Here is a 14,707-nt window from a genome sequence, read left to right on the forward strand (position 1 = left end):
AGTCAAAAACGGTGGTGGTAGTGATGGTGTGGGGATGCTTTGCTACCCTGGACAAATTGACATTATAGAAGGAACCATGAATTCTGCTCTGTATCAGGAAATTTTTACGGACATGTCTGGCCATCTTCGTGAGCGAAGCGATTAGGTTACGGCAGACAAGATCCAAAGACAAGCAAGTCCACATCTGAATGGCCGAAAAAAAAAAAATAAAAACATTTTGGAGTGGCCTAGTCCAAGTCCTGACTTGACCCCAATACAGATGCTGTGGCAGGACCTGAAACAAGCAGTTCATGCCTACCAACCTTTCTGGATTAAAGCAGCTCTGCAAAGAAGAGTGGGCTAAAAATGTCACCACAGCAGCTTTAAAAACTGATACCAAATTATAGAACGCACCTGGATTCAGTTATTGCTACAAAAGGTGATGCTGCCAGTTATTAAGTTTAAGGGGGCAATAATCACATGGGTGATTATGGGTGATTAAGAACTTTAATAATAATTGAAATCGTGTTTTATGCTTACCCAGGTTCCCTTTGTCTAATATTACATTTTGTCTAAAGATCTGAAACTATTCAGTAAAAAAAAAAAAAAGTTCAAACTTCAAAAACACCAGACCCAGGAGCTCAGTGTGTGCAGATATTATGTCATGGTCAGTCCTGTATTTATAAGGCATTCGAAAATTTGAAAGATTCACAGGATGGTTTTGGCACAATTTCAGAATGCCACCTGAGGGGAGCGCAGGCGTTGCATAACTGCATTTTCCCCCTGCGTGGGCATGCCCAGAAACCCAAATAAATCCAACATGCCAGCAAATCATTTGGTAGCACTGCAAAATGACTAACCGAGTCTGTGCTCTTTACATCAATAAAGTAAATGTTGATGGCACCGCTGCTTTGCACATTTTAGGCATTCTGTAGATGAGTGGTCCGCATAAACGCACCCGCGGGCATTTTGCTGCCCGCAAGACAATCCCGCCATGCCCGCGAAGGCGCGTCTAAAATAGGATACACAAAAGTGTAAAATACATAAATGAATATAACAATAAATAGTGAAATCTGTTATTACTATTTAAATAAAATGTTGATAATGGACGTTCATGGCCACCAAGCAGAGGCAATAATCAGACTTACAACTAGCTAATGACACAAAGGGTCAAACGTTTAGGTTCTAAATTCTCACTGAATAAAGCCTACTTTTTTTTTGGCGCCCATGTTCGACATTGACTGACTTTAGTGCAACTGCTAGGCTAGTTAAGGAGAAATGACGGCAGCAACTGTTTAACAATGGTTGATTAACCATTAAGCCACCAGAGGCCACAGAAGGAGCAGACGCGAGCACCTCAGCTAACACGAGTGGTGCCGCCACATTGGCTGCACCTCCACCTGCAAAGAAGGCAAAGACCACAACAAGCAAATACTGCTATCCCTCTGAAGCATGAAACGCAGCCAATGAAGACAAATTAATAGCCTGTTAAAATTCTGGGATTGCAATTGTGGTTGGAGTGAAAACCAGCATACACAGGGTCCGGATGGAGTGCAGCACAGTGGGTAAGGAACTGGGCTTGTAACCGAAAGGTCGCAGGTTCGATTCCCGGGTAAGGACACTGCCGTTGTACCCTTGAGCAAGGTACTTAACCGAAATTGCTTCAGTATATATCCAGCTGTATTAATGGATACAATGTAAAAATGCTATGTAAAAGTTGTGTAAGTCGCTCTGGATAAGAGCGTCTGCTAAATGCCTGTAATGTAATGTAATGGCCCTCCAGGACCGAGTTTGAGAACCACCTCTTTAAATCGCACTCGCCGCTTCAGCCTGGCTCCGCCTACTACACAATTTAGAAAAATGTTTCCTGGGGTGGGTGGAGTGGGTCTGTCCATCTCATCTGCATAAAGTATTCTCTATGCATAGATGCACCTGCCTCATGAAACTCAAATCAAACTGTGAAACTAGGCGATGCAGATCAAATATGAATCAAGATTCAGCAAATACATGGCCTATTTCTCACCTCAAATCATCATTTCAGAAACACATTTTAGTGGACAGTTCAGTTGGAATATGAGAAAGCTTATGAACAGGCTGCCGCGTTTCTCCAATTTGAAAAAGGTGGGCTGAAAACAATCTAGCCAATCAGGTGCCGGCTAGTGTTCCGTTGTATTAAAAAGTAAATGGATGAAATTGTGGCCGGCAACAATTCTCCAGCTGGATATCTAGACTGATATTTATACGATGTAGAGTACCAAAGAGGTACTCTGACATCACAATTGGGGCAGGGCCAGAGTGGAATGCACAAAGTCATTTTCTACCTGTTTTTTCTGCCAAATGATATTATTTCAGAAATGTTGAAATAACGGCATGGATTTAAATGTTTCACAATAAAATAGGCATACAAACACAGTAAAAGCTAAAAAATAAATACATTTTTTTTAAAGTTCTAGTGTGTGATTACTCTACGGTATGAGATCACAAATGTGAGATTAGAATGTTTTTAACTGAACATTCTAATGCTGATGTCACAATCACTACTGGTAACTGAAAGCAGTGGAGTTCTAGAAAAACAACTTAATGACAAGAATTAAATAAAAAATATTCACAAAAACCTACTATTCAAATGGTTAAAGTTCCACCACACATTGAGTAGTTAGAACCCCACGGACTTCACCTGTCAGTTCATAATTTAATATTTTTTCTTCTTTGCAAAGCAATCATTTGCCATATTGCACATTACAGATAACTGAAGCAGCTGATATTTATCCATCATGGCTTTTGTAGCCTTCTCAAAAAGGTATGCCTCAAGGAAAACTATTTTCACATATCTAAATTTACAGTCGATGAATAAGCTAAAATAATTTATTCAGGGAAAGATTATTTGACACCCTGTTACGGCCGGCTCGAAAGCCCACAACAAAGTCCAAATGCACCAAAAACAGACCGAAACTGATCTAAAAACACAACCCAGACATTTATTATAAATTACAAACTAACACGCAAACTAAAACAAACAAAAACCCACAAAACCAAAACGATCTTCACACAAAACGCAAACCACACAAAAGAAGCCCCAAAGAACAAGCTCTCCCCAGCCTCATACTGCAGGGCTTATATTGGGCCACAGGCAGGTGGAGGCAATCAAGCAATCAGCCTAGGTATTACCTCCACCTGCACTACCCAGGCAAGCAGAGGCTGGGGACATAACACACCCATAATGGGTTGGTCATTTAATCTAGCACTATGCAATACTACACACTATGAACAACAGTTCAGTGCACCACACTTGAGTCACAGCTAAAGCTATGAAAAATCCAATCTATCTACATCGACAGGCCACGTCTTATCAGAGTGCCAAATCCATGAGTGTGAGTGTCATGGAAAGTCACCAATGTGTTGCAATAGAACAATTATTTATATGGCACCTAAAACTGAATCCAGAGAAAGACAAACGATTTGAGAACGCAGTATGCCATTGTCTGGGACTGTACTACGGACCTACAGATTATGAGTTTACTAATACGAGACTGATATTGCGCCCATGAACTGAGCAGTTCAGCTCAATTACTACTACTCCAATAAGAACCAAAACCAGGTGTATGGAACAGAACAGAACGTAAAATGGAAGAATTTAAAAGTAAAACAGATGGAACTGGAATATTCATATCCACAACTTTTGTTGTAGAGGCACATTCTGTGAATATGCTGTACTACTACGGTTCTGTTCAATATGGATACATTTTAGAAACATGTGCAACACCAGTGGACACAGAATTAAATAATGAAATTATAATGTCCTAAAACACAATTGTCATTAAATATAATCTCATCTGACAGACACGGATGTTAATGAGGTCGCATTATAGGAAGCTTTATTTTTATTTTATTTTTTTAACTCTATTGTTGGAGTTGTAGGGGATGAAAATAAGGACTTGTATACCTAATACCACAATCATTCACGCAAATGTGTAAATGCTCGACCAGAAAACTCATCGAGAAATGATTCGCGTTAGCTAGCTAAACGGCATCAAAACACTAAGGTATCTGTCAATGTTGTCGGAGGAACAGCAGCCCATTGCTGTCCTTTTAGGGATGAGCTCAAGGTATAGACGCGCACAGCTGACTCAGTCCACAACACGCTTATCTCAAAACAGACACGTGTGGAGGAACGACTGTGGGAATTCGTACGACAAGTTTCTCAACGTTAGCTTGCAGGCTAGCTGACGTTTGTCACCTTATCCTTATCTTTACTACTGACACTGACGGTTCGTCCCGCTCAGCTGGCTTGCAACATTAACGTTATTCTAACGTGACCTGCAATGATATATACACCAGCACAAAACAGCTGGCGGTATATAGTAACTTATATAGCTGACGGCTAGTACATACTTAGCCCATGTGGGAGCGGCCTAGTTGTAGTCACTACGCATTACGTTCAATCCAGGTAGCTCAGTCCTTAAAAGATTAACAGAAACGGTAAATCAGTTTACTACTTACTTTTTCGTAGATTTTTTCCCCTTGTTGACTCTTTTCTTTCTTGCCTGCAGCGCTAGGACTGTTGGGACACAAAAGTAAAAAAATAAACAAACTTATACAACAATTAGCTAACGTTATAGCTAGGTCTATCTAGATTAGCGGGTAGCGTAGGTCAGAGATGAGGAACGTTGCAGTATAAACTATTAAGTTAGCAAACTAGAATAGAAAAACATACATAACTATCACTCGTCAATCAACTAACTCGTCAAAAATAATCTAACGTTCTAGATAGTAACGTCTACACGGCAACACATGACAATGACAAACGTGGTTATTTTTTGTTTCGATAACGTTAGCTTTGTAGCCAACATAGATTGCTAGCTATTCCGTTGGAAGTCTGTGGCTTGCTGGATATGTGAGCTCTGAATTTCTCGCTTAGTTAAAACCAGTCTAGCTAGTTATCTTGCTAGCTATTAAACTTATTATTTATCTAGCAAGCTTAAATAATTGCGATTGCGCGTTAAGGTTGCATCTTTAAAAAGGACATTGTATTATGTAAACTCTTATACAGTTATTTAGACGGCTAACTGGCTAGATGAATCGCACTAGTCTAGCCACTTTTTAACACTCATTGATATGCAGTTAAATAAAATGACAGGTTAACGTTAGCCAAACAAATTCTGTTATTGGCCAAGTAATGTTGGTAGCCCAGGATCGAACTTATTAGCGGGCTAACGGCAATAGTCTAACGATCCAACGCTAGTGTCAGCGCTAGCTAGCTCGGTAGCTTTTCGGCGACTTGAATGCCGAACAATGAATACGTCTCATGTCTTCATTACACATTTTCCAAACAGCGACTGCATACGATAGCGTAGCAAACGTTAGCTTGCAAATGTTGCTGCATTAGCATGGCTAGTTTGAGCCTTTATACACGTTCTTATTGACTAGGTGATCAATAGCTTAACGTCTTTGATCGGATTACCTTTTCTCTCCATGTTGGACCGGCAACTCATGGAACACCTCTTGAACGGTTTCTACTCCTGCACATGCGTACCGCTGGAATATTACGGACCCAAACGCTGTCCACGCCCTCTTGGTCTTTGCGGGTCAGCTTCACTCGTTTGCGTAAAATTTTAAGACCATCTAGCGGCGTGACACGAGTACTGCGCATGCTTCCAATTAGTTCATTTTACTTCATAGTTCAATGCACAAACATGTGAAAGTTACCAAGACATAATAGATCATTTCTACCCCAAATTCATAAAAATATGCCCAGAATTAGAAACTTTAAATGTCCACTAAAAGCTACCTTATTTATTATGGGAACACAGTTTGCAGCTTGTCCAATGTATTTTCTATGTAACAGCTTGCCATTAACGGAGGGACAACCAGTGAGCATATTAGGATAGGCCTACATTTGTCTGTACACCGTTTGTCTGGGTTTATGTTTATGTCTTCCTTGTATATGTTCATTTCTTTGTATATGTTCATGCTTTGGCAATATAAAAAATATACTGTCATGCCAATAAAGCATTTTAAATTAGAATTTGAATGCATATGTGACCTTTACTTTCCTTAGTCTGAAGCGTACGCCTGATGGACCTGAAAAAGGCACAGGGCTCCATCTAGTGGCTATGTAATGGAATACATATCAATCTCCATTTTTCAACTGTGGTGCCAGTCCCTGGTTCTGGAGAGCAGTGACTCTAAGGAAAAGTTTTAGATACAGCACCTTTCGACAAGACCAGGAGGAGCGATGACCAGGTCGCTGCAGGGGAGAGCTAGACGCCCGTAGTTGTGAATTCGATGTGGGCAGCCACCGGGAGGCAATGGAAGTAACACAAAAGGGTCTAATTTGGCAATGTTGTAAAGTGCAAACTTTATGGCAGCAATGTGGGCCGTGTAAGACTGCTGACTGCTGGAGTCACACCAAGAGATAGTTTACTCTTTTTCTTCTGCTCTTCTTCTATTAGCCACATGCTTTTCAGATTCAGCCCACAAAGAAATAAGGGCCACGCCCACAAACGTCCCAAGCACTATTTAGAATAACAAATACAGGCAGACAAGCAAGGACTTGGCAGACATGCGCACAAAAACAGATTGCCAGTGCATTACAGAAATGACTGAGCATGGTTGTTATATAATATGTTCAAGGTGAAAATAGTATGCCAAGACATAACACTTAGTGATTAGCAAGAGCAACACATAACTGAATGCAAGATTGCAAGAATGCAAACCCTTCGGGTTTTCAATCTTATCTTTCTGACAGATCTCAGGCTGTTAGGGTAAACAATCAGTCCTCTAGGTATTCCAGGGCAAACTTGGGAGCATCCCAAGGATCTTTGCTGGGTCCTTTGCTCTTTTTTCAGGGGCATCACAAGCAGTCATGGGGTTAACTATCACTGCTAATGCAGATGATACAGCTTCATATCTTTTAAACCAGGCGAAGTTGATGCACTAGCCAAGTTAGAGGCCTGTCTTAAAGATGTAAAGGCTTGGATGATCCAACATTTCCTAAAACGGAGATGCTGGTAATAGGTCCCAAATCTCTTAGTGATAAATACCTTTCCTTACATATAAATGGCTTCTCTGTCTCCAGTAAAGTAGTTGATAAAAACCTTGGCGTAACTTTTGATTCTGATCTCTCCTTTCAGACCCAGATAAAAAATGTCCCACCAAGATGGTGAAAAAATGGTTCATGCTTTTGTGTCCTGTGATTAATGTAATGATTTCAATCGTCAATCGTCCGATTGCACCAACTCAGCCCTGGAACATCTTTAACATGTACAGAATGCAGATGCTAGGGTTCTTAACTAGAACTGGAAATGGGAACACATCAGTCCAGAGCTCAAAATTCTTCACTAGCTTGCCTGTCAAATTTAGAATTGACTATAAGATTACACTGTTGACTTATAAAGTTTTAAATGATTTGGCTCCAGAATATCATGTGAGCTACTTATTCCTTACCCTCCTCTAAGATTTATTCGTTCTCAAGATGCTGGCTATGTGAAAATTCCAAGTACAGTGTATCTGAAATTACAATGGGAGGTAGAGCCTTCTCTTACAGTGCTCCTGTCTTATGGAACAATTACCCTATGCATGTTCGGAGCTCAGACACTCTTTCTTTCTTTGTGTATGCTCAAAATGTACCTCTTTAGTCAATCTTACAGTTAGCCAATCCTATAGTCCTATACCCTAATAAGTGGTCAAGTTGAATCATGGCATTTAGGAAGTTATGTGCGGATGTCTGGACTGCTGTCCTAGCAGTACTGTCCCTCAAGCCAGTAGGTACAGATGTTTGCTTATCAGTGTAGTACAGAGGGAGGAAGCTAGCTTAGCCTAGGCCATGAATGCATGATCTGAGTGCATTGCCCTGCAGGGTTAGAGCATAAACTGAAATCGGGCTGGGGCTCCAGGAAGAGGGCTCTCAGTAGTGGCTGCCTTGGCCATCATAGGTTGTACACTGGTGGCCGAGGATTGTAAAGTAGCTGAATGGAGCTTCTATCCACGCGTTTATTCTAGTTTTTTTTTTTTTTTGGCACAGAGGCCACATTTACTCAGTGTGTTGACAATATTTATAGTGTCTAATCTCATTTTCTCTATTACTTTTTCCCTGGGGCTTCTGCCCCTCCCTCGCCCTGATTTCACAGGATCGCTCCAGCCCTGTCCCTCGCTCCATGGTCGCAGACTGCTGAAGCCCTGTTCCTCCCCTGCCCATGCCCTGATGCAGCCCTGTTCCTCCCCTGCCCATGCCCTGATGCAGCCCTGCTTCTCCCCTGCCCATGCCCTGATGCAGCCCTGTTCCTCCCCTGCCCATGCCCTGATGCAGCCCTGTTTCTCCCCTGCCCATGCCCTGATGCAGCCCTGCTTCTCCCCTGCCCATGCCCTGATGCAGCCCTGTTTCTCCCCTACCTATGCCCTGATGCAGCCCTGTTCCTCCCCTGCCCATGCCCTGATGCAGCCCTGTTCCTCACCTGCTCATGCCCTGATGCAGCCCTGCTTCTCCCCTGCCCATGCCCTGATGCAGCCCTGCTTCTCCCCTGCCCATGCCCTGATGAGGACCTGTTCCTCCCCTACCCATGCCCTGATGCAGCCCTGCTTCTCCCCTGCCCATGCCCTGATGCAGCCCTGCTTCTCCCCTGCCCATGCCCTGATGCAGCCCTGCTTCTCCCCTGCCCATGCCCTGATGTAGCCCTGTTCCTCCCCTGCCCATGCCCTGATGCAGCCCTGTTCCTCCCCTGCTCATGCCCTGATGCAGCCCTGCTTCTCCCCTGCCCATGCCCTGATGCAGCCCTGCTTCTCCCCTGCCCATGCCCTGATGCAGCCCTGTTCCTCCCCTGCCCATGCCCTGATGCAGCCCTGCTTCTCCCCTGCCCATGCCCTGATGCAGCCCTGTTCCTCCCCTGCCCATGGCCTGATGCAGCCCTGTTCCTCCCCTGCCCATGCCCTGATGCAGCCCTGCTTCTCCCCTGCCCATGCCCTGATGCAGCCCTGTTCCTCCCCTGCCCATGCCCTGATGCAGCCCTGTTCCTCACCTGCCCATGCCCTGATGCAGCCCTGCTTCTCCCCTGCCCATGGCCTGATGCAGCCCTGTTCCACCCCTGCCCATGGCCTGATGCAGCCATGTTCCTCCCCCCCATGCCCTGATGCAGCCCGGCTTCTCCTCTGCCCATGCCCTGATGCAGCCCTGTTCCACCCCTGCCCATGCCCCGATGCAGCCCTGCTTCTCCCTTGCCCATGCCCTGATACAGCCCTGCTTCTCCCCTGCCCATGCCCTGATGCAGCCCTGCTTCTCCCCTGCCCATGCCCTGATGCAGCCCTGCTTCTTCCCTGCCCATGCCCGGATGCAGCCCTGCTTCTCCCCTGCCCTGATGCAGCCCTGTTTCTCCCCTACCCATGCCCTGATACAGCCCTGCTTCTCCCCTGCCCATGCCCTGATGCAGCCCTGCTTCTCCCCTGCCCATGCCCTGATGCAGCCCTGCTTCTCCCCTGCCCTGATGCAGCCCTGTTTCTCCCCTGCCCATGCCCTGATGCAGCCCTGCTTTCCCCTGCCCATGCCCTGATGCAGCCCTGCTTCTCCCCTGCCCATGCCCTGATGCAGCCCTGCTTCTCCCCTACCCATGCCCTGATGCAGCCCTGCTTCTCCCCTGCCCATGCCCTGATGCAGCCCTGCTTCTCCCCTGCCCATGCCCTGATGCAGCCCTGCTTCTCCCCTGCCCATGCCCTGATGCAGCCCTGTTTCTCCCCTGCCCATGCCCTGATGCAGCCCTGTTCCTCCCCTGCCCATGCCCTGATGCAGCCCTGTTTCTCCCTGCCCATGCCCTGATGCAGCCCTGTTCCTCCCCTGCCCATGCCTGATGCAGCCCTGTTTCTCCCTGCCCATGCCCTGATGCAGCCCTGTTCCTCCCTGCCCATGCCCTGATGCAGCCCTGCTTCTCCCCTACCCATGCCCTGATGCAGCCCTGCTTCTCCCCTGCCCATGCCCTGATGCAGCCCTGCTTCTCCCCTACCCATGCCCTGATGCAGCCCTGCTTCTCCCCTGCCCATGCCCTGATGCAGCCCTGCTTCTCCCCTGCCCATGCCCTGATGCAGCCCTGCTTCTCCCCTGCCCATGCCCTGATGCAGCCCTGTTTCTCCCCTGCCCATGCCCTGATGCAGCCCTGCTTCTCCCCTGCCCATGCCCTGATGCAGCCATGTTTCTTTTTCTTTTTCTTTCAAATAGACAGTCTGATTGAAATACAACATAAAATTCTAATACACATGCTTTAATTGGTTAGCCTGTCATTTCTTTTTTTTTTTTTAAGGGTCCAAGCACAAAGTGCTGGAACCCTATTGTTTTTGTTCTGATTTTTATTATTATTTTTCTCCCCTAAAAGTGGTTGAACAGCAAAATTTGTACATCGTAGAGCAATGATGGCAGGTAGGTTCCCATCCCCACCCACTACTCTGAAAAGAAAAAAGTTATTTTTTGGGCTTCAAAATGTTTTTACCTCAGATTCTCTGCCTCATCACATACACATTTTCCAAACCATTAGTCATGTTGAATTCTTTGTTCATTTAAAATTTTGTGCAACACCTTCAAAAAAACATCTCGTCCTAGACTGTTTGAGGTTTCAACATCAAACTTACACCAATTTGTTCAGTATTTGTTCAGACTGTCCTTTAAAAAAAGTAAGCTGATACTCAAAAGAACATGGCAAATGTCAATGCCAATAAAAATGAATGTGAATGCAGCCTACCACAAAAATGCAAACAACTCAAACGGTTTGACATTAATTTCTAAAATTTTACATGTATATCACATCTCAACCCCTAAAGTATTGGCCCAATTGAAACACATGGGGGCACTATAGAGCAGTCTTTTTAAAATGTAATTTTATTCATTAATTCATGAAATCGCTTGTCTTTACATCTTGCTGTACTGATCAATTTCCTAATTTGGAAGATATATCTGTACTTTATTTGTTGCTGCTATTTTGGAAATGCTATCAGCTATATTTCTCTGTCCCGTTTTTTCCTAACCTTGATAGAGACCTATGAAACTTGGCACAGGGTACATCCTTTCCATCATTGTGATTTTGGCACTGATTACTTATGTGCTTGCAGCTATATTTATGCTATTATAGTTAAAAGTTTTAAGTTCTGAAATACAATTGTTCTAATTGTAGGTATGTCAATAGACATGGTCTGCCACACAAAAAGTCAATCTGTATTGCAAATGATAGATTGCTACCCATTGTCCTGGTATGTTTGTTACAGCTGAGCTAATGGTAACTACCTATAGAAAATACTCATTTTCTCACTTACAAAATGGAATTAGAATAAACTTCAGGGAAGGACACAATCAACGTTTTTAAAATGATTTCAATTAAAGTAATGGTGTCAGAAATAGGCACACAAATAAAAAACAAGATGCAGGCATTTCAAAAATAATTAACTTTATTTGTTTTTAAACAGTGGTACTTACTGGTTACTCTTTTCACATTCCAATATGATGAATTGTTTACACAAAATAATGAAGTCTGTCTTTCCATTCAAATAATGGAAGGGTATGCTCTGCTCGGAAAAAAAATCTATACTAAACATCATTTGCTTTGTCAGGTCATAAATATCTCAAACTAATTTCATCTTTACGTTCCTTAGGATATTACAATACATGATTTCAACCTGGCCCTTCAAACTCCTATAAACACGCATTCATTCACAGGCACGCACGCACACGGAAAACATGCTTGATATAGATATTGCTTTTAGGAATCAAGTAGTACTATATCATGAAAACACAGTCAGTAAGATAAAATAATACAAAAGCTGTGACTGATATTGTTATATACAGACCTGAAGTCAATATTATGACATTTATTGAACAGGTTCTAAGGGGTTTTGTGTTTTTGTTTGTTTTGCTGGTTTGAGCATCTTGTAGAGGACAGAGGAGAAGCATCCGCACGGCTCTTTCAGCACAGAGAACAGTGGCTCAGACACAGGATGAGCTCTCGCCAGGTGCAGTTTAATCATTACTTTCACAGGACCTGAAAACCCACCCAAGCTGAACAGGGGCACGTTAACAGAACTGTGCGGCGTGCAGTTCAGCTATGAAAGCCCTTCAAATGGGGAACTGGATCAGTCCACTGACAAAAGAAGAAACAAAAAAAAAACAATCATAGATGACACAGGTGTCCCGACCTTCCCTGGAAATCTGGGAGCAGGTAACACGTTTCGTGCCCCAGGGACAGCCAGACCCACTGGGAGCAGGTAACACGTTTCGTGACCCCTGGGACAGCCAGACCCACTCAGCGTAGCCGTGATGTGTCAAATAGGGGTTGTGGATGAAGGACATGACATGTAAAATATCTACACAACCATGACATACACAACCTTTTTTCTTCTTGTTAATATTTCAACAGTAGAGGGATCCATGAAATACAAAAGCATAGAATTTGAATTCAGCTTGCCTGTACTTTTTTTTTAAAAGTAAGATTGCCTTGTTGTCTTAAAAATCACATTCTTTTAACAGCCTTCGCAAGTCCTAGCACCCAGACAGGAACTTCACAAGGAGGGAGGCGGAGTGCATCCCCAGGACTTCCTCCACTCCTGCAGTGAATGATTACAGGCAGGAAGGAGAAAGCTACGCAGAACACCAGGAGCGAGCGCTTCTCCTGAGCCCTCCGGCAAAAGGCCTGCGTGCAGCGGGGAGCGGTTAAGGCAGACTGTACAGCGCAAGGGCTGGCGTAGGCCTGGAACACAAAGCTGAACAACACGCTAACAGCACAGCTTTTCTTAATAACTCTGATAATAGGGACAGAGGCGATCTGGACATAATATTTCATAAGCAAAAACCGCTGAAAGCGACGACAAAACAAAACTAGCGACAATAAAAGGCGGTCTCGTCACACTGTCCCGTCAAACCCTAACCCTAACCCTCAGGATGAGCGGGGGTTCAGTTCTGGTCCACATTTCCCAGCATTCCGCAGGTTCAATGGTTCAATCGCGCACCCCGGGGGCCTGACATGCAGCAAAATTGTCACGCTTCGGTACCTAATTTTTAAGGAGCTACAGCAATAGAACATCCAGCCTCTTCCATCCAAACACAGACAACAACCTCCCCCCTTACCCAGCAGTGGGTACCTCTGACTGATGGGGGGGACTGAGGATTAACCAAACAAGGCCTCTTGAAACATTCTTCACTTTAAACTTACAATGTTTCCCCATGAGCGGTCTGTCCAAATTCAAATTTCGTAACAGACTTTCGTTTTTGGCGACGGGGAGGAAGAGGAGGACTGGGTGTAGTGTCAGTTTGGGTTAGGGTTCTCAGTGTTGCTCCAAGTCACCACAATCAGAGGACTGTGAAAAAATCAAGGGTGAATCTTCGGCCCTTATAACAATGGCAGCACTAGTGCTCGTGAAACCATGTTAAATCTCTAATCTTTACAAGCCTCATTTCCAGGGTTCAGATATCTAATATTTGTCTGCCCAAAGTGCTTCAATGTAAATATATGCCAAAGACTAAATAATAGCGTCAATATGTGATTTGGTGATTATTTTAAAGACATTCAAATAAGGAAACCATCAGCCAAAGCCCAGCCTTTTGAACCCCTGTACCAAAAATGAGCGATTTGCTAGTCTGTTTGCTCATCTTTGCTCTTCCCATTTGAAGTACAAGAATAACAAAGTAGAAATTTATAAATCTTGGTGCAAAAAAATGGTGCAAACTAACACAGTACAGCTGCAATTTAAAATGTGACACAGGGCCAACGCGCATTACCCACAGCATCACGCTGCACGTAGGGGTGGGGGGGTGGGGGAGTACGGGAGTCACCACTGCCCTCGGACCCCACAGAGAAACCAGCTTTTAACGATGGCAGGCACTTGAATGACATTGTTTTTTTTCCAGAAGGTCCAGCGAGACGCGCTTCCTCACAGTGCGTACGGAGGGAGAAACCGGGCCGCATCCTCTCAGGACTCCATCTCGTCTCCTTCATACACCGGCGGCTCGAAGCTGAGAACCTCCTCATAGGTCAGTCCTGTGGGGCGGGGGGGGGGGGGGGTGGCAAGGCCAATAAGACGCTTCTTAACCTCACAGTACCTCAAAAACATGCTTTCCCAGGGACAGGAGTCCTACCTGAAGCACGAACAAACTTTTTCCAAGAGGGGTCATTTGGTGAGCATTAATTTTGTCGGTACAAACTTATCTTATATCTTATCTCCTTCAACATAATGAATTTAAATATTACCGATGGTAATAGTTACATTACATGTATTAGGTATTACATATACATTTTTCATACAATTCTTTACACACATTTATGAGACCAGGGTGATGGGTTATGATCAAAAAGTTGACTTACAGAAAATGTTATATAAGCAATTATATTTAAGCAATTATCATATTAGAACTTATGTACTGAAAGTGTACTTTTAAAAGTCTATATATCTAAGTGTACACTGTTTCACCCCACGCCATGTTCCTGTTGGAATGTAAGCTAGAGGACATAGACTCCAGCTGTGGTATATATCAAGTGCTTTAGGGGATTAGAGGACCTCTAGGCCCGCATGGTCAGCCTTCGAATGGACTCCCAGATCCTAACTGATGATTGGCTAGTAATGGAATCTTTGCATATGGTGATTAAATGAATCTCACAGGCTGAAACAACAGTTCTCTGTCTCTGGAAACTATGCAAATTCATGCAATGAACTTTACATTTTTGAAGACTGTACTTGTACCTCTTCCCGACCGGTCGTATTATTACAT

At 44.1% G+C, this 14,707-nt stretch overlaps 3 protein-coding genes across 4 annotated transcripts in view; all 3 read right to left on the bottom strand.

The window, feature by feature from the left end:
- The window catches only part of LOC135234861 (SRSF protein kinase 1-like), a 32,731-nt gene extending 27,154 nt beyond the window's left edge, over positions 1 to 5,577 (bottom strand). Inside the window, exons 1-2 of the mRNA XM_064299863.1 lie at positions 5,441 to 5,577; positions 4,480 to 4,537 (exon numbers count right to left, since the gene is read on the bottom strand). Of these exons, the coding sequence (XP_064155933.1) occupies positions 4,480 to 4,537; positions 5,441 to 5,471 (89 nt within the window). The 5' untranslated portion in view covers positions 5,472 to 5,577. The remainder of the gene's footprint in view (positions 1 to 4,479; positions 4,538 to 5,440) is intronic.
- The window catches only part of LOC135234859 (NACHT, LRR and PYD domains-containing protein 3-like), a 91,178-nt gene that overhangs the window by 11,273 nt on the left and 65,198 nt on the right, over positions 1 to 14,707 (bottom strand). The window lies entirely within an intron of this gene.
- LOC135234858 (mitogen-activated protein kinase 14A-like) overlaps positions 11,380 to 14,707 on the bottom strand; it is a 40,792-nt gene continuing 37,464 nt past the window's right edge. For both annotated transcript variants that reach the window (XM_064299853.1, XM_064299852.1), the window contains exon 12: positions 11,380 to 13,979. In XM_064299853.1, coding sequence (XP_064155923.1) covers positions 13,912 to 13,979 — 68 coding nt within the window. In that variant the 3' untranslated portion in view covers positions 11,380 to 13,911. The remainder of the gene's footprint in view (positions 13,980 to 14,707) is intronic.

This window comes from Anguilla rostrata, chromosome 11 (assembly GCF_018555375.3).
Source record: "Anguilla rostrata isolate EN2019 chromosome 11, ASM1855537v3, whole genome shotgun sequence".
Classification (NCBI taxonomy): Eukaryota; Metazoa; Chordata; class Actinopteri; order Anguilliformes; family Anguillidae; genus Anguilla; species Anguilla rostrata.